Genomic DNA, 19,865 nt, shown 5'->3' with positions numbered 1-19,865 from the left:
TAGATGCCCTATTGGCCGCTGGGCACTGAGAAATACGGCCGCCATCTTAAACCGGTCGTACTCCTAGTTTCGTTGCTTAGCAGCAGTCAGATTCCAGAGCACTGTGGAGCATTTTCCTGTTCTAATCGGCGGATCATCGCAAATAGGGCCCGGGATTACTTTTCACAAGTACATTTGAACATTACCGTACTTTGGGTTGTATTTTGTGAATAGAATATTACCAGATAATTGAGAAGGAGCAAGGATCTTTGATATTACTGGACTGAAATCGTAGCCAGCTAACGTTAGATGTTATGTTTACTGCACCAGCCGGCATGGAGAGGTTGGGTAAAGTAATAATTACAAGAGCTTCTCGGTTATCAGATACAAGCATTCAACGGCCCTGTAGTAAACAAATATAGGTTATTTGTGTTTGCGCACGTGATATCAGGAAGCAATGTAACGTTAATAACGTTACCTGTGTTATACACACATGACGGCGATGCGCAAATCGAGTGTGTGTGAGCGTGAGAGAGAGAGTAAGTGTGTGTGTGTGTGTGTGTATGTGTGTGTGTGTGTGTGTGTGTGTGAGAGAGAGTAAGTGTGTGTGTCACAAATCATTATTGTTTCTTCAACTTATTAAAATATCTTACTTTACTGCAACTATCTGTTTCTGCTTCTTTATCATATTTATAGTGTGTGATTTATAAAATACCTTATATCCTACATCACATAGGCTATTTTGATTTTGGACGTCTGGTCACTTTATATCTTATATCAGAATATTATATTACTGTTAAGCCTACTATGAATATTAAAATATGCCGAACCATGTGTCCTGTATCATAGCTACATGAATGACATTTGCAGAAAAAAACCCCGCGTGAAAATCAGTTCGGTATTCAGTGAGGTATGATTAATTAAATGCGCTGATCGCTCATTGCACCGGCCATACAGATTACACTGAGTGGAGCGGGTGACCGGTTTAAGATGGCGGCCCCACGGCTCGACCGCGCTAATAGGCAGTAGCGGTCGATAGGGCGTCTATCTATATGATGTCTATGGTCGAAACCACACTGATCCTCAGATGCTGAGCTCTCCTGTTAAAGTTAAGCTATTTGATTGTTCTTTCATTTAAGAGCAAGGACCCCCAAATAAGATGAAACCCTCGCAAAAATATAAAGCTATATACCTGTAAAAATCCATTTACTGTATATGTGTGCAAAATTCATAAAATGTAGGGTTTCCTAAGAATAATTAACTTTTTTTCAGTGTAGGCTACTAAATATATGTAGCTAAAGTCAACAGGTTTTTGTTTTTTACCCAGTCAATTCACTTTTATTTATATAGAGCTTTATACAATACAGTTTTACAGTGATAACAGGAAAATAATGCATTTCGGCTGTTGTTCAGTTTTGTTGTAAAGTTAGAATGTTAGAACAATTTTAGATTTATTTATTTGCATTTTTCACAATGAATATAATTATATACTAATATATATATATATATATATATATATATATAGTAAGCCAGACGTTACAATCGCAATGAAAATAACTATTCTGGAATTTAATAAAAAAATTATATATCAACATTTAGAAATAAATACCCCCCCTATTAAAACTATATGCAGATTTCCTATAGCGCCCCCTTGCAGTCCCCCGAGGCTCTGCAGACCCCAGGTTAAAAATCACAAAGATCTACATGTAAAATATGAATACAAAAAAGAAATACATGAAGGTTTGATGGATCCACCAAGGCCGCTGGTTATCTTGTAGTCACATATTCTTCATTGCTCTGGAAGCTGACCTGGATGGTGCCTTTAGATGAGATTTGTTTCTCTTTCCGTATTTGACACGTGAGAGTCAAGAACCACATGAAAATTAAGATACCTAGAGGATGAAAAGAACAGAGATGAAGTAATTTGTAGCCTATTAATGCCAAAGACATCTTTCATCAAGAGCCCATGCCTCACGTTGTTCATTTAGGGCCCAAAAAACACAAATATAATAAATAAGCATCTGGCACTTAATGCAAAAAGGGAACAAAATATGCCTTTCAAAAGTCTACATTTTTTCTTTTTCAACAAATGGTAAGTGCAAGGAGATTAATCTATGTAAACGATAAGATAAAAATGAAAGATAAAAAACATTAATATATGCGCTGTTTTAACAACTTTATAAATCCTGTATCAACCTCGACCAGTTGACAATGATAGGCATGAACTGCTCTTTTTATTCTTTTTAAATAAATATAAAATTGCATAAATTATTCTTGAACTGACCAAATTTGTGAAGGGAGAAGGTTACATTAAAAACACACATTTTCACATTAGACATAAAATGTTAAATCCACTATTGTTTTAGTCTATGCGGTATTTAATGCATTTACACCAGAAATACTGTAATTAAATGACAGAAAACACCTTACTTTACTTTTCAAGGGAAAAGTGATTAAGTTACAGTGTTTAATAACAGTTTTAAATACAGTCCATGTTCCAAAGTTTAAATCTTTAAAAAGTGTCCACTTTTACATTTTGGATTGTAATGGATATTTGGACTGCATGGATATTTTTATTACGGTTGCTGCCAGAAATCGGACATATTTGTAATCAATTATTTTAAATATGATTTCTGTGTTCTATTTAACATTTCACAAGTGACCATGTATAAAGGCTTATAGTTCTTTAGGCAAACTGATAAAGACAGCAAACACACTGTAGGCCTATATTAACAAACCAAACATGGGTATTATACTATTATTTAATAACAATGACTTAATTATCTAGGTTAAGTAAGTAAATTATAATGTAGAATGCATATTTTTTTGCAAAATGCTAAAGTACATTTTTCTTTCTCACGCCGAATGGCTTTTCTGAGACAATGACTTTGTTCACAGGCGGTTTTACTTCCGTGTGTCCGTGGTTGAAACACCGATTTGGAGATTGAAACGTGTTGTCTTGTCAGTCAGCGTGTTGTAATGCCCTCTATGTTCTGCAGTGGTTTTTACTGTGTGTGAAGATGTGATGCGTGAGAGCGTGAGAACAGTGGCAAGTGTGTTTGTGTGTGTGTGTGTGTGTCAGACTGAATGCATGAGTCGGCAGCCCTCGATCTAACAGGTTATAATGCGCACCAGACGCGAATTACTGAATTCACATTTAAAGCTTGTACACTTTTCATTCTATAATATATGTTATATCTGTTATTTTTCTACAGTATTTGTGCTGTTTTTTGTTTTGTTTTTGTACTCTGTTTATGAATGTGCCATTTAGGCCTGTGTATGCTTGTGCTTCATTAACACACGCTTTTGTTTCCGTGAGCATTGAAACGTGTTCTTACCCTGAAAACCGTTGAGAATGGTGAAAACATAGAGCGCAGTGAGACTCAATGGGTGTGTGAAGTGTGTGAAGAAGGCCAGACCCCACGGCACTCCCAGAGCACAGCTGAGTCCCAGTAGAGACACCCAGTCTTTCCATGCCCTCCTCTGATGGTCTTTAACCTGAGGAGCCTGTGATCTCAACTGGCGAATCTTACCCAGCACCACCGCCAGCATAGCCACGTTGAAGAGCAACACCAGTCCCAGATAACCGTTCACTGTAATGTAGCTCACTATCGGTGTGGTCACCCAGCATCTACACCATAATAAAACACACACACACACGCTCAGGAGATGACGCAGAAAGAGAAGTGCAGTGTCATTTGAATAGATTGACCTTACAATTGTGTGGCTGTCGAGTTTTCTTTATCCATGTGGAAGGAATATTTGCCATACGCTTTAGTCACACCGCATATCATCACTGTAAACGTGGGAACGCCTGTAGGAGAAGATTAATACAGTAAATAGATCGAATACACACAATGCTCAGATACATCCAGTCTTTCTGCAGTTTAATATTCAAACACTAGTTAGGGGCCAAGCACTGAAGATGCATAAGCACTTATTGTAATAATTGCCGTTTTTATTATTCTTCCCAATCTTATCTTATATTTTTCCGCTCTGGAAGTCTATTCCCCGTGCTTGTGGGAAAGTTATGAAATTTGGCACACAGATCGAGGACAGTCTGAACATTAACCACAGCAATTTTGGGAGTATCTAACTGTATCCCTCTAGCGCCACCAACTGTCCAAAGATTCACTTATGATTATGGCGTAAGGGCTAGAAACAAAAAAAAATTTTTCCTCTAGTTCCTTGGCTCAAGATGATTCGATTGCATCGAAAATTGATTGAAAATGTTTCTTGGCAGCGCCACCTTGTGGTCAAAAGCTATAATGAGATTTCCATACATGCAAGTAACTTTGGATTTAATTAGCTGATTGTAATGAAACTGGTCTTAATAGATTCATTGGCTAGTGTCGAGAACATATCATATCATATCTGCCATAGTCGGCCGAACATCTTGTCCACCATTTAGATTTTTTTTTTAAACTAAAAACTTAAAACAAAAAATGTTTCTAACTTATCCTGGGCCGTTCGTCCGATTTTCACCAAATTTGAGTCAGGTCATCTTCAGACCATGCCGACAAAAATTGATGGATTTCGCATCGATAGCCAAAACTGTTATAACGCATTAACAAAATTGATGGCACGATACCAAACCGACTCTGAGGCTGTATCTCTGCAAAGCTTTGGCACGTTGACACCAAACTTTGAATATGTCATTGTCACCTCACTCTGACCACACCACACCAATTTGGTCACAGCACCACCTATTGATCAAAAGTGATAAACCATTAAATCAAATTACTAGTATTTATGATTTTTCAGCCATTTTGCCTAAAATTATCTTAATATATGATATATTAATATATCTTAATATATCATTGTTACAGTTGGTCTGAATCTCCTAGCCATGATGGTATGACTTGTCATGCCTTCTTTGTGCTTGGCCACATAATTGCTTATTGCAGCTATATTTCATATTGCATTTTGATTAAGGGTGTTTTCACACCTGAAAGTCCGCACCAAGGTTCATGTTTTGATACATTCTGTAAGTTTTGGTTTGGTTTCACACTGCAATTATGTGAGCGCACTAAATAACTTTACATGACATGCTTGCGTCCTGTCGTCATCATCTATGCGGGCGGCATCTCGACATTGATTGGTTTGTAAACAGACGTGCGTCTGACGTTAGCGTGTTGTCAAATCGGCGGGTAACTTTGACAAAAATGAATGAACAGACGCGTAGCGTTGCCACTATACTCTTATTACAGTTTTTCTCAGTCGCTTTGGTGCATTTCTCACATCACTATTTACATTTGCACAACAGTTAGTTCAACCTCCACAACATTTAGTCATTTGTGCACATCATAGTAGCAGTTTCTCATTCCTTCCAACAGATTGCAAATGCTTTTGGACATGCATCAATTGCTTTCATACAACTCTCTGCTGTTTTATAACATTATCATTTGCTTATGTCATGTCAGTCAAAATGAACTATACTTGTGAATGCTGAATAGTCATTCCATATAAAACTAATAGTCCTCCTTTCATTGCTTGAGTCATTACATACAAAAATGTTGAACTAGTTGTCAAAATCTGTCAAGCTAATTTTACACTTTTTTTTAATCTTTTTTTTTTCTGAAAATGTCTCCTAAATTGAACAATTTCTCTCAGGTGAATCTCAACTTTCACTGATGAGAAGGGGTGTGTGAAGCATTAGTTGCAACCAATGATGAGCCACTTCTCTACACTCACTGTCAGAGCTGAAGTACTGAAGATGCAGTTGCTGCTTTAGTGCATATTATCTCTAAAAATCTAGATAAACCAAGAACAACTGTGAGAACTTTGTTCTTGGACTTCTCTTCTGCATTTAACACCATACAGGTTGACAGACTAGTGTTAAAACTCGTACAGCTGAGGGTGAACCCTTATCTGATTCAGTGGTATACTTCATTTCTCACAGATAGAGTTCAAAGAGTCTGGGTGAATAAAACCGTGTCGTCTGAAATTATCACAAATGTCGGAGTACCGCAAGGTTGCGTTAGTTCTGCCATACTTTTTACATTATATATACCGACAATTGTCGAACGGACATGTTACAGTTTTTCTCAGTCGCTTTGGTGCATTTCTCACATCACTATTTACATTTGCACAACAGTTAATGCAGTTCTCAAAACAATTAGTACAAACTGCAAAACCTAGTGGATAACCTGCAAAAGCGTGTCACTTGCTCAAAATGGATCGCTCATTCCTCAAAAGCAAGTATTTATTTCAATGAAAGTGTCAGTGTCATCAAGATGAAAAGTCCTGACACCATTGTTTATGAACAAGATAGTCAAATGGCTTTGTCATGTTTTCATTATGACAGTTTACTCTGTAAATGTTTTCCAATGCAAAAAAGTCAGATATTGGTGACACTACCTGAAAATGCTCAAGACAGCATTATATACAATTTGCACAGCCATTTGAAAAATACAGTAAAGTTACACATTACTGTATTTAGTGAGGTAACTGAGTACAAGACACTGAATATGTATGTCTCACATTTTTACTGCATATGCTCTTTACTATTCTAATTTGTTCACAGCATTGTGAAATAAAAAAATACACCCTTATTTACAACAAACATAAACTCCCTTTGGGTAGAGCTGTGCACAACTGTAAACAATATTGCAGTACATATTGGAAATGAACATACAACATACATAGTACTGTAATCATTCATGCACATCCAGACGTTCCTCTCTGTCTGGCCGCATAATTTCATCTGCATCACAGCGAATAACAGCGAATATCATCTCTTGCAATGCAATCCAAAACAACAACATGCTTGCTCAGATGGTCTCCAGTTAGACCCCTCTCATCCTCAGGGATTATGTCCCTGTAAAGAGCGTCTAACAAAGTCAGCAGATGTTTCATTGTGAGGCCGTGATTGACAACATTTGTACCCCTGTTGTACCCCTAACATTTGTACCACAATTGATCCACAATTGTACCCCTGATTTCATCAGGGATCCGCCTATGTACTTGGCCTCTTCTTCCCCTTCCCCTTCCCCGTCCCCGTCCTGCACCGCACTCGCACCCTCACCCACACCCCTCTTCCACGAGGCTGGCCTTCCATTTCTGTATGAGAATGCGTTGAAATGGAACACACTATGTCCTGCTTGGTTCATATATGCTTGTAAAGTGGGGGTTTATGGGATTCAGCTCTGACAGTGATTGTAGAGAAGTTGCTTATCATTGGTTGCAACTACAGTAATGCTTCACACACCCCTTCGCATCAGTGAAAGTTGAGATTCACCTAAGATAAATTGTTCAACTTAGGAGACATTTTCAAAAATGATTTAATTTTTTTTTTTAAATTTGCTTGACAGATTTTGACAACTAGTTCAACATTTTTGTATGTAATGACTCAAGCAATGAAAGGAGGACTATTAGTTTTATATGGAATGACTATTCAGCATTCACAAGTATAGTTAATTTTGACTGACATGACATAAGCAAATGATAATGTTATAAAACAGCAGAGAGTTGTATGAAAGCAATTGATGCATGTCCAAAAGCATTTGCAATTTGTTCGAAGGAATGAGAAACTGCTACTATGATGTGCACAAATGACTAAATGTTGTGGAGGTTGAACTAACTGTTGTGCAAATGTAAATAATGATGTGAGAAATGCACCAAAGCGACTGAGAAAAACTGTAAATCAGTATATTTTGAAGTACTCTGATGATACTGTCCTAATATCTGTGTTGAATGACTTAGATAGTCCTGAGGTCCATCAACACGGTGTAAGTAAATTGATTGAGTGGTGTGAGAATAACGCTCTTATCATCAACACGAGTAAAACTGAGGAGATTGTATTTGGGTCAAAGGCAGATATAGTGCCTGTCTTTATTCATAAAGAGGAAATTAGACTGGTCAAGACATATAAGTATTTGGGAGTGACCATAGATGATATATTATCCTGGAAAGATCACATTGAGACTCTATGTAAAAAGACAAAGCAGAGAATCTATTTTCTTCGCCGTCTTAGGTCTTTTGGAGTAAGAAGGCAGATTCTTCTGCTGTTTTTTAGGTCTGTGATACTGAGTTTACTGCAATACTGCAATTCTATTTGGTATAAAAGTATGTCTGTCATGTTAAAAACAAAGGTTTTTAATCAATTCAAAATCTGCTCAAAGATAATGGGTCAGCCGCTTGACAAGATTTATGACTTAACTTATCACAATAACATTCTCAGGCTGGCTAACAATATAGTTTCTAATCCCATGCATATTTTGTACAAAGAGTTCGAACTACTACCGTCAAAGCGGAGGTATAGAGTTCCCAAATTTAATAAGGTGAAGTTAAAACACTCTTTTGTGCATCAGGCAATCGTAGCGCTGAAGTGAGGGTGAGGGTGAGGGTGCGGGTGAGGGTGAGGGTGAGGGTGAGGGTGCGGGTGCGGGTGAGGGTGCGGGTGAGGGTGTGGGTGCGGGTGAGGGTGCGGGTGAGGGTGAGGGTGCGGGTGCGGGTGTGGGTGTGGGTGCGGGTGAGGGTGCGGGTGAGGGTGTGGGTGCTGGTGTGGGTGAGGGTGTGGGTGTGGGTGAGGGTGTGGGTGAGGGTGTGGGTGAGGGTGCGGGTGAGGGTGCGGGTGAGGGTGCGGGTGAGGGTGAGGGTGAGGGTGAGGGTGAGGGTGTGGGTGAGGGTGAGGGTGAGGGTGAGGGTGAGGGTGAGGGTGTGGGTGAGGGTGAGGGTGTGGGTGAGGGTGAGGGTGAGGGTGTGGGTGAGGGTGAGGGTGTGGGTGAGGGTGAGGGTGAGGGTGAGGGTGAGGGTGTGGGTGAGGGTGAGGGTGAGGGTGAGGGTGCGGGTGAGGGTGCGGGTGAGGGTGCGGGTGAGGGTGCGGGTGAGGGTGAGGGTGAGGGTGAGGGTGCGGGTGCCAAGTACATAGGCAGATCCCTGATGAAATCAGGGCTACAATTGTGGATCATGTTGTCAATCACGGCCTCACAATGGCTGAGGCTGGTCGAAGGCTGCAGCCAAATGATGGGAGAACCACTGTAAATTCAATTATTCAAACATTTCGTCGGGAGAACAGGTGTGTATAAATGGACAGTAATTCAGCACAAAACAATCTGCACTGCACTACTGACATTGTGTCATACATGAAGCTTGCAGTGGGACAATAACTTTTTAGACGTACAGCTTTACTGCATCACAGATTTAGTGTATTGTAGTGTACAGTAGTGCTACAGTAAAGATTTGCCATATTTACTGTAATTTTACTCTGCACCACAGGATTGCAAGACAACCTTGCAGAGGTGGAAGAGGGCCCATTTTTACTCCGCAACAAGAGGAAGCCATTTGTGCAATGGTGATTGCAAACAATGCCATAAAGTTGAGAGATACAAAGTGCTGTTATAGAGGATGACAACATCTTTGGGAATATTGAATCTGTTTCAGCCGCTACAATTGACAGAGTGCTCAGGAGGAATGAAATGCGCATGCAACAATTGTACAATGTGCCATTTGAACGGAACAGCGACAGAGTGAAGGAGATCCGTCACCAGTATGTACAGGTAAAACATGTATGTGTTATGCATATTCTAATGTTCAGTGCTGTAAACTGTTTACTTTGAGTAGTGTCATGCACTACACTTACATGACAGTTCTGTGTGTGTGTATTCACAGTGCATACTGTACAATATTTTGTCCAAAATGCATTGTTACACTGGAAAAGCTGTTATTTTTTTCACTCCCTCTTCTGTAATAAAGCATGTACTGGAGCTGGAGGCCAGGGAACCGCTGCACACATTCATATACCTTGATGAGGCGGGTTTCAATCTGGCAAAAGGTAGAAGACGTGGAAGGAATCGCATTGGACAGAGAGCAACCATTGATGTCCCAGGCCAACGAGGAGGGAATATTACTATGTGTGCAGCCATCTCAGAAAACGGCGTCCTCACCCATATCCCCCGTCTTGGTCCATCAACACACAACATCTGCTGACTTTTTTAGACACTCTTTACAGGGACATAATCCCTGAGAATGAGAGGGGTCTAACTGGAGACCATCTGAGCAAGCATGTTGTTGTTTTGGATAATGTGCGTTTTCACCACTCAGATGTCGTCAGACAGTGGTTTGCAGCACATGATAGGATGCTGGTGGGATATCTCCCTCCCTACTCACCATTCCTAAATCCAATAGAGAAGTTTTTTTCTTCCTGGAGGTGGAAGGTATATGACCGGCATCCACAAACCCAAATGGCCCTGCTAGCGGCCATGGATGTCCTGCAGAGGGTGGATTCGCCACTCGAGGAGATACTTTCCTCGCTGCATTGCAAGAGATGATATTCGCTGTTATTCGCTGTGATGTAGATGAAATTATGCGGCCAGACAGAGAGGAACGTCTGGATGTGCATGAATGACTACAGTACTATGTATGTTGTATGTTCAGTTCCAATATGTACTGCAATATTGTTTACAGTTGTGCACAGCTCTACCCAAAGGGAGTTTATGTTTGTTGTAAATAAGGGTGTATTTTTTTTATTTTGCACAATGCTGTGAACAAATTAGAATAGTAAAGAGCATATGCAGTAAAAATGTGAAACATTCAGCGTCTTGTACTCAGTTACCTCACTAAATACAGTAATCTGTAACTTTACTGTATTTTTCAAATGGCTGTGCAAATAGTATATAGTGCTGTCTTGAACATTTTCAGGTAGTGTCACCATGATCTGACTTTTTTGCATTGGAAAACATTTACAGTAGTAAACTGTCATAATGAAAACATGACAAAGCCATTTGACTATCTTGTTCATAAACAATGGTATCAGGACTTTTCATCTTGGTCAACTTTCATTGACATGAATCCATTTTGAGCAAGTGACACGCTTTTGCAGGTTATCAACTAGGTTTTGCAGTTTGTACTAATTGTTTTGAGAACTGCATTAACTGTTGTGCAAATGTAAATAGTGATGTGAGAAATGCACCAAAGCGACTGAGGAAAACGGTATTACGGCATTACCACCTGCAGCACCAACTACACTCGAGGCTAGTTCAAATTCGCCAAATTAACGTCCTTGTTGTGCAAACATTTTATCGTTGCCGGCAGGAAAGGAGGAGAAGACTGCAATCAATCCTGCGGGAACCACCGGAACTTCCTGTAAATGCTCTGAAAGTACGAACCATACAGAAAATGCGTTCACACTAGAAACGAACCAAATCTTTGTTCAGTTTGATCCGGACCGAGACTACCTCTTTTCGTCTGACCAAATTTCGTCTGTTTGATCCGGACCGTGGTCCGGGGGAGGTTTCACACCTAATTTTGATTCGGATCAAACTGAAAAGTGCGAAAATCCGGATCAAACAAGGTAGGTGTGAAAGGGCCCTAAGTGTACAGCCCTACGTTTGTTTGATTCATCCAAATTTCGCCAAATTCTGTGACATTCCATGTTATACAGTAAATTCCGTTTTTATGACCGTGATTCCGTCCAATGCGTCGTGGAAATCGTAGGGCCCATGAGTAATGTGGGAATGGTGTATATTGACTTCAGAATGTGAATGTGAACTCACCCCATCCCACAAGACTTAGTTTGAGCATGTATCTCTTGATGTAGATGTTGAAGACCCGCACCAGCAGCAGATACAGGTTGAAGCCCTCAATGGCTGTCCAAGTGAAAGTGGCTAAAAGACACCAGTGTAGGAGAAGTCCTAGAGCCTGACACACTGACTCAGTGTCTCCTTGACCCGAAAACCACACGCTGCACAAGAATGAGATGTGCAGCAAGAATAAGGAACCCGAGAGTTGAACATGAATGAAGACTGAATGTTCACATTGCTTCTTCCTGTTGAGAGGATGTTGAAAGACATTATCTATGCATATCTGTACCACAGAACATCTCATTCTGAAACTGTGTCTTACATTTATTTGAAGTAATAATAAGATTACCGTTGGCACAGAAACATGACAATCATAAGCGCTGTAAATGCGATTGAAAGGGCAGAGCCAACGTATGAAATGTAGTTGAGATGGATTATATGAGACCCTTCAGGAATTTGAGGACTCTTTAAGAAATGAGAGCATTCAAATCAGTTACAAGCAGCCAAGTTTAATCTGAAAGTCAATGTTTTTAAAACCAAAAAAGGCCATTTTATGACAAATGCACTTACAATGAGCACTGCAAAAAAGCTCAGATGATTACAACTGCACACAAAGTCTCTGTTGTCAATGCTAGTCTCACAGCCGTCTGTTCTCCAGTTACCTGACACACACACACACACACACACATTACATGTACACTAACTCGATGCAAAAACATCTATTCAAATGAGAACTGTCTGTAAATAAGGACATTAGTTTCACAATGACTGTTACAAAATACAGTATATAGGTCATTCTGAGAAAACAGTGACGTTGCAGATGCTCCAAATACTACTCTGTTCCACTTTATCTTCACACTATCTTTCCTGTCAACTTCAGGGCAACACAAGCGAAACCCTCCTATTAGTCAACCAAACTTTAGTTGATGAGAAGAGGCTTGGTCAACCAGGTTTTATTTGGTCAGTTGTTGCAGATTAAAAAAAACTCCACATGAAGTGGCGAAGTCTGTGACGGACAGACTTTTAATACAACTGGTCCATGTGGTAATTATGTCGGACAGAAAATCCAAACGTTCGCCTATCATTCATCGACCTCAAACGTGGCTTATCATTTGAAAGATGTAAGTAGCAGTCTTAGCCACTAAATTTAAACATTATACATTTTAACCTGCATTTCTCTCTATCCACCTTATTTTTAATGTGAGAGTATGTGCGGCCATTTGTAACTTGAATGAGCGAGTGTAACTGGTAAAAAAAAAGAAAAATAATAATTTTACTTTTTTTTATCTGTAGTGACTACCCCCCAAAAAAAATGTTTCCATGGGGTTTCATTTATTTGGTCATCATCATAATATAGTAAATACTTATATTCATGTATATAGTCATGTAATGTTGGGTATAGGATCTTTTAGTTAAGGTACTTAGTTTAAGTAGGACGCTTATTGATGTTGCACGCTATGTTTTTGGGGAGCGCAGGAATTACATTGAATTGGACTGGTTTTGAGTTGTAATTGGGCTCGGTATGAGTAGTAATTGGTCTGGTTTTTAGTAGTAATTGGGCTGGGTATGAGTAGTAATTGGGCTGGTTTTGAGTTGTAATTGGGCTGGTTTTGAGTAGTAATTGGACTGGGTATGAGTTGTAATTGGACTGGGTATGAGTTGTAATTGGGCTCGGTATGAGTAGTAATTGGTCTGGTTTTTAGTAGTAATTGGGCTGGTTTTGAGTTTTAATTGGGCTGGTTTTGAGTTGTAATTGGGCTGGTTTTGAGTAGTAATTGGACTGGGTATGAGTTGTAATTGGACTGGTTTTGAGTAGCAATTGGGCTGGTTTTGAGTTGTAATTGGGCTGGTTTTGAGTAGTAATTGGGCTGGTTTTGAGTAGTAATTGGACTGGGTATGAGTTGTAATTGGACTGGTTTTGAGTAGCAATTGGGCTGGTTTTGAGTTGTAATTGGGCTGGTTTTGAGTAGTAATTGGGCTGGTTTTGAGTAGTAATTGGACTGGGTATGAGTTGTAATTGGACTGGTTTTGAGTAGCAATTGGGCTGGTTTTGAGTTGTAATTGGGCTGGTTTTGAGTTGTAATTGGGCTGGTTTTGAGTTTTAATTGGGCTGGTTTTGAGTAGTAATTGGGCTGGTTTTGAGTTGTAATTGGGCTGGTTTTGAGTAGTAATTGGGCTGGTTTTGAGTAGTAATTAGGCTGGCTCTGAGTAGTAATTGGGCTGGTTTTGAGTTGTAATTGGACTGGTTTTGAGTTGTAATTGGGCTGGTTTTGAGTTGTAATTGGGCTGGTTTTGAGTAGTAATTGGACTGGGTATGAGTTGTAGTTGGACTGGTTTTGGGTAGTAATTGGGCTGGTTTTGAGTTGTAATTGGGCTGGTTTTGAGTTGTAATTAGGCTGGTTTTGAGTAGTAATTGGGCTGGTTTTGAGTTGTAATTGGGCTGGTTTTGAGTTGTAATTGGGCTGGTTTTGAGAAGTAATTAGGCTGGGTTTGAGTAGTAATTGGGCTGGTTTTGAGTTGTAATTGGGCTGGTTTTGAGTTGTAATTAGGCTGGTTTTGAGTAGTAATTGGGCTGGTTTTGAGTTGTAATTAGGCTGGTTTTGAGTAGTAATTGGGCTGGTTTTGAGTAGTAATTGGACTGGTTATGAGTTGTAATTGGACTGGTTTTGAGTAGTAATTGGGCTGGTTCAATTGGGCTAGTAATAACAGTATATGTTATACTGAATACTTGTTATACTGGTTTTGTTATATTGTTATACCTGGCCTCAGAATGCCCATTGAAGCTGGCGAAGCCGGATGCATGTTCTCTTCTTAGGGCCGGTTCACTTCACACAGAACGTGTTTTCACTGTTAAAACGCCGGTATGGAACGGGAACAAAAGCGCAAGGTCTAGAGTGTTTTTTAACAATTGAACTTCTTTTAACTTGAGCACCTGGTTTTTATAACGCCGTGTCGTGCGTGAGATGCTGCAAAATACGCGAGCGCAACGTCAGTTTAGAGTGTGTTTACATTGAAAAACAATGGGAAAGTAGCCCAGTGGAATGGAAAAACGCGTTCTGTGTGAACGGCCCCTTACTCTTCCCAGTCAATATTGCATATGACGTGGCAAGAGGTTAGAGCAATGGATATTCCTCGGACAAAGTGTCCAGAGCCCATTTTGTCCAGAGCCAATAAATGGAGATGAACTGTTATTATTAGTGTGAAATTTCTTAAGGGGCAGAGTTGGATAAGCTACATAAGTGCCGTGACCCGTATGGAAGTAAGGTTTAGGATAGTTATTTTACCTGTTCAAAAACAGGTAAATAAATGTTAATTGTCTGTTATGCTGATTGATATTGCAAACTGCATGTGCTTTATGCACTTATTGTATATTTTAAAGGCTCATTATTATAGTTTAGTATACTAATGTACCTTCCGGAATACAGTATATTTAAGTAATTCAATGAACATCCTAAAGGTGTGACTAGTCAACTAATGGCTTAAATGAACAACTACCAGTTGACTATGAAAATAATTCGTCATGGGCAGCTCTAAATAAACTTTGGGTAAGCAGGCTTGGTTAACCTTAAATAACACAAATAGCACATTACCATAAAGTGGTTAAATATTACAGGCTTTGCCCTTCCTTTCCTGTAAAAAAAACCCTCAGACTTGAGTTGTGTTCCATCAACTATCTGAAGCATTTTGAATTGGCACCAAATGAGAAAGTTTAGTTTGTTTTTATTGGTATTATAATGTGATTAAATATAAGAAACAATAAAACTGATTTTACCAGAATTCAAAGAATTTCGAGGAATTCCAAATTTGGGGCTGAAATAAATCAGCACTTTTAGATTAGGCTTAACGTTAGTACTAGTGGTACTAGATTGTGATAACATTTTGTGGACTGGTTTAATAGTTTACTAAATTAACCACTAAAAAAAACAACGTATATATTTTTGCAGCCTAATGTGTATATTAAAGGGGCTGCATCCATCCTGTTACTTTGAGCCTGAGGTGGAAAAATAATATTTCTTTAAATTAATATTTCAAATAAAACACACGCACACATATTGCACTACTTTTGAGATTGATCTAGATGCTGGAGGATAGTAAATTTGTTTCAGTTTATAAAGAGAGATTTCATGCTTCATTTAATCTAATAATAAATGTTTCGCTCTGAAGATGGTGTGAAAATCATACTGACCTCTGCCGTCTCCATCGAGATGCCAGAAGACACAGAGTCCATTTTCATTCTGCAATTATGAAGTTGCACTTTTATAGACGTGAAAACTGGCAGTTGATAAATAAAAGCCACAAGGCCAAGCTGTATTTTATTTTACAGTGGCATTATGGTGTGACGTGAAAGCATCTCACCTCATTGCTATTCCTGAATCTAAGCTGAACAGGCTGAGAAAGGTTGTGAACTTCTTTCCCACCAAGCCAAACTCCCAACACGTTTCGCCCATGCAATACTGGGTCTCTATCTTTTGAGGCATTTCCCTTCTGTGTCAATACCACAATGACAAATGATCCAAAGAAACCAGTGTTATGACATGCAGATGTTCCACAAAGAAGAAAAATTCACATTTAATTTGACAATTAAACAAGTCTTTGGAGGACAGAGATAAAGTACTTCTGTGTACCTCCATGTCTGAACTGCTGCTGACCCTGAATAAGGTCTCATTGAGAAGAGACACAATCAAGTTCACATTTGAATCATTGTTTCCCCCCTGTTCATTTCTGCTCCTTTGTAATGCTTCAGAGGTGATGTTGATTATATATCCCTTTTCTGTATCCAGTGTTGCCTGCAAAAACAAAGGTGAAGACAACATCTAGTGCGTCACCTTATTGATCTTCCTGTATTAAAAACCTACAGTATATCGACACTTGAAGTTCAACTTCTGTTTCTTGTTTTGTTATAATTGGTTTTACACGTTTATCAATCAGACCACACAAATATACATGTATGTGATAGTACTGTTCAAACATGGACTTTGTCTGTGGATTGTGTAATGCATGTTAAATCATGTTTAAGAAGTATATATTTAGTCTTACCTCTGAGGAGTCAATGTTTTTAAAGAAATAGTTTGGACTTTTTAATCGCAATTTTGGTTGCTGGCATTGTCTCATGGCTTTTTCTATACACCTGTTAAAAACATACTTTATGCCTTTAAGTATTATTTAAAAATAATAACATTTAAAAGCATTTAAAAACTTTTCACTTGTTAAAATAACTTACTGTGGAAGTGGAAAATCATTATTTTCCATACATTTGTCTGGAACCTCATGACAAAAAGGCTGACCTGTAGAAACTGATGTCAAATCATTGGTGGTAAATTGTCTTTGTAATAAATGAAAACCCAAACCGTAAAATTCAAACACATATTTATAAACATTCTTACATGCTAGCAGAGCTGGGTAGTAACTGATTACATGTAATCTGGATTACGTAGTCAGATTCTTGTAAATTATTATGCTTGTACCGGCAATTAGATTGCATTACATTTTAAAATACTCGTAATCAGACTAGTAACCATTTTATTGATTACATGATTACGTTATTCTTACAATGGCAGTATATTATTCATAATTCATTGATTCTCCCAACTACTTTTTTATCTTTTCAGATTTTCCTTTCTAAAAAAGCCGACTGCTTATATTTGTTCAGGAGGTCTTCCAGGTTTGTGGAATTACATATAGGCCTACAGACCAGCCACTGAAAATTGAGACCAGCATTTGATCACTGGATTTACAAAAAAATCATTTAACTTGTATTTTCTTAACATTGTAGCCTAGTCTAATTGTTGTAGACTACAATGTTGTCTAATCATCTCCTGACAAACTTATTATTTGAATTATCACTCAGTGAGTCATTTAATCACGTATTACTGTTTCTGGAAGGCTTTTGTCTTCTAAACACATTAAAATATACAAATTCAAGTCATTTCATATTTACATGCAATGCAGGGATTTCTCAACTCTTATGTCCACTGAACTTTTTTTGACCGAATATATTTACTTGAAGACAAGTACCCCATGAGTAATCAAAAAAAGTTGTCAGATTATATTACCTCAAATATGTTATGTAAGGGATTCGTTACTAACTACATTTTTTGTCATGTAATTTGGAATCAGTAACTGATTAAGTCATCTACCCAGCAGTCCTAGTATATCACAATAATGTAAACATGATTATTATCAACATTTGTTGTGTTAAAATAACTTGATTAAACTCCGAACTGAAATGTATACTCACAAGCTGCAGTCCATATTGTGCAGGAATATATCCAAAGAGCTAAACATAAGCCTCTCATTTCTCTTGTTGAATGCTCTATTCCTCTAGTGTGTGTGTGTGTGTGTGTGTGTGTGTGTGTGTGTGGCATCTGTCAGACACTGAAATTGTGTCATGTGATTCCTGTGGCTTCCTGTGCAACATAGCTGTTAACTTCATATCATTTAAAATTAAGGAACCATGACGCATTTTACCAAAAACTTACTAAAACAAACCTCTATGTGATCTTAAGGTGAAAACAATCCAAACATTACTGAATGAATAACTGATTAAATAATAAAATGTAATAATTTAATAATTATTATTATAATTTTGGCACTGACAAAATGGCTGAAAAAAAAAACGCACGAAAAGATACCTTTCAAAAAGATTAAATTAAGTAATTAAGTAAGAGTGCCCTTACTTAACAGGCAGGAAGATGAAGAGGTGGAGGAGGTGGAAGAGGAGGACGACGAAGATGGCATGGGATCACATGATGGCCAACCAAGAAATGGCCAATACATGGCTGGGTTTCGTTCACGTCAGCAAGTCATTGACAGATGTTTTTTAATTCCCTATTTTGGCCAGTCTTTGAAGCATATTTTCCACATTACTTCTTTTATATTTTTTTTTGTTAATTCGTTTAATTTAGGTGTGTATTTCTATTTTTTTCTTCCCTTTTTAATTATTTCATTTATAAATTAATTTAAAGGGTAACTAAACACTAAACCAACTTTTTTTAGTTAATGATCTGTACGAATGGAGCTTCATAAATGCTGTTCATTGATTCGAGTACTTTTTTTAACATTTGAGTATAAAGTGTTTTAATTTTCAAATATATGGTGTAAAAACGTCTGAGTGCTGCCCTCTTCAGGTTAAACGGAATCTCCTGAAGTAGGGGTACTCTCTGACGTAGGGTACTCTCTGACGCTGCGAGCTCACCACGCCCCTGGCAGCCCCTGGTATAAAAGCATCTGGTTCCGTCAACACCAGAGCGAGTCAGGAGCTGGAAATTGGAATTAAGAGTTTTGAAAACGATCAGGATAGCGTATTTTAGCATCTAGTTAGCATAGCATTTATAGTTATTTAGATTATTTTGTGTAGGTAGTTATTTAGCATAGTTGTTAGTGTTGTTAGAAGCATAGTTAGTTAGTAGCATAGTATTGCATCAGTTAGGATAGTGTAGATTTTTAGCATTAGCTTTATCTGTATTTAGTACAGTGGTTAGGCTGGTATAGGTGTAGTGTTGCCGGTTGCAACAGCACTGCTGGACTGTATAACTTCCCACCAGACTTAGAAATTAGGCGCCAGTGTTTACATGCACTTGTGTGCCAAACGCTGCTCTTCCTGCATGGACTCCACAACCGCCGGCGCGTTTTGCTGGATATTTTTTTTCACATAGCGGCAAAATATGCTTAACGTAGGTCAATAGTAATAATAATCCACTCAGATACTGGACCCATTCTCTCTAGCGCGGCTGCTTCGCTAGCATCGTCGGATGCCGATCGCGAGGCGGGAGTTAATGCGATGCGACACCGCAGTTTGAGCTAGCGGCTCGAATTGATATGATTTTAGCTCCACAGACAATTCCTCCACTTCAGGTGAGAAAAGTCCTCAACTTTAAATGACCGCTCTGTTGCAAAGCTACTTGCGTCACTCTCCATCTTAGCGAGTCTGACAGCAGCTGTCAGTCACTGCGGGTCTGTCAATCACCCGCTCAGCCCCGCCCTCGGTTCGTCCGTTGGGCTCTGCCCACTTTTCCAGCATTTTTCAAATATTGCCAGTGGGTGGAGTCAGGCTCTGACCAGGGGTTTAGTTACCCTTTAAACGAGTAGCTACAATAAAGTGTACAATAAAGTGCAATCAAAACCTTGCACAATGTTATCTGTTAAATCTAGATAAAAGTGTAATCTGCCGGTTGTCCTGCAGGTGACCTCATAAATCTTCTTACGATGCACTTGGGGATTTACAATTACTCCAGAGCACTCGTAGTTCTACGAACATTTTTAAGTGCTACTTAAGTTACGATGCTTTTGGGAAACAGGCCATAATATTAAGATCAGTCGTACGATCGTTTTTACGAACTTCTTAGGCTTACGATGCTTTTGGGA

The 19,865-nt window shown here is 38.8% G+C and overlaps 1 protein-coding gene across 3 annotated transcripts; it reads right to left on the bottom strand.

Annotated features, from left to right (window-relative positions):
- Nucleotides 1-1,528: 1,528 nt before the first annotated feature.
- adgrg3 (adhesion G protein-coupled receptor G3) lies at nucleotides 1,529-17,830 on the bottom strand. 3 transcript variants are annotated; one of them, XM_079600922.1, is made up of 12 exons: nucleotides 17,740-17,830; nucleotides 16,723-16,795; nucleotides 16,539-16,629; nucleotides 16,127-16,288; nucleotides 15,858-15,986; nucleotides 15,688-15,736; nucleotides 12,072-12,163; nucleotides 11,851-11,966; nucleotides 11,475-11,746; nucleotides 3,697-3,793; nucleotides 3,318-3,610; nucleotides 1,529-1,871 (listed from the first exon to the last, which is right to left on the bottom strand). In XM_079600922.1, exons 1-12 carry the CDS (start codon nucleotides 17,795-17,797, stop codon nucleotides 1,747-1,749), a joined length of 1,557 nt encoding a protein of 518 aa, XP_079457048.1. In that variant the 5' UTR covers nucleotides 17,798-17,830; the 3' UTR covers nucleotides 1,529-1,746. The 3 variants fall into 3 exon arrangements, with proteins under 3 accessions (XP_079457048.1, XP_079457049.1, XP_079457050.1); XM_079600923.1 differs by having other exon boundaries at nucleotides 1,603-1,871; nucleotides 15,858-15,983; nucleotides 17,740-17,788; XM_079600924.1 differs by lacking the exon at nucleotides 17,740-17,830 and having other exon boundaries at nucleotides 1,603-1,871; nucleotides 16,723-16,766.
- Between the last annotated feature and the right edge of the window lie 2,035 nt (nucleotides 17,831-19,865).

The sequence above is a fragment of the Phoxinus phoxinus genome, assembly GCF_949152265.1.
Source record: "Phoxinus phoxinus genome assembly, chromosome: 2".
Classification (NCBI taxonomy): domain Eukaryota; kingdom Metazoa; phylum Chordata; class Actinopteri; order Cypriniformes; family Leuciscidae; genus Phoxinus; species Phoxinus phoxinus.
This window is presented reverse-complemented; position numbering and strand designations above follow the sequence as displayed.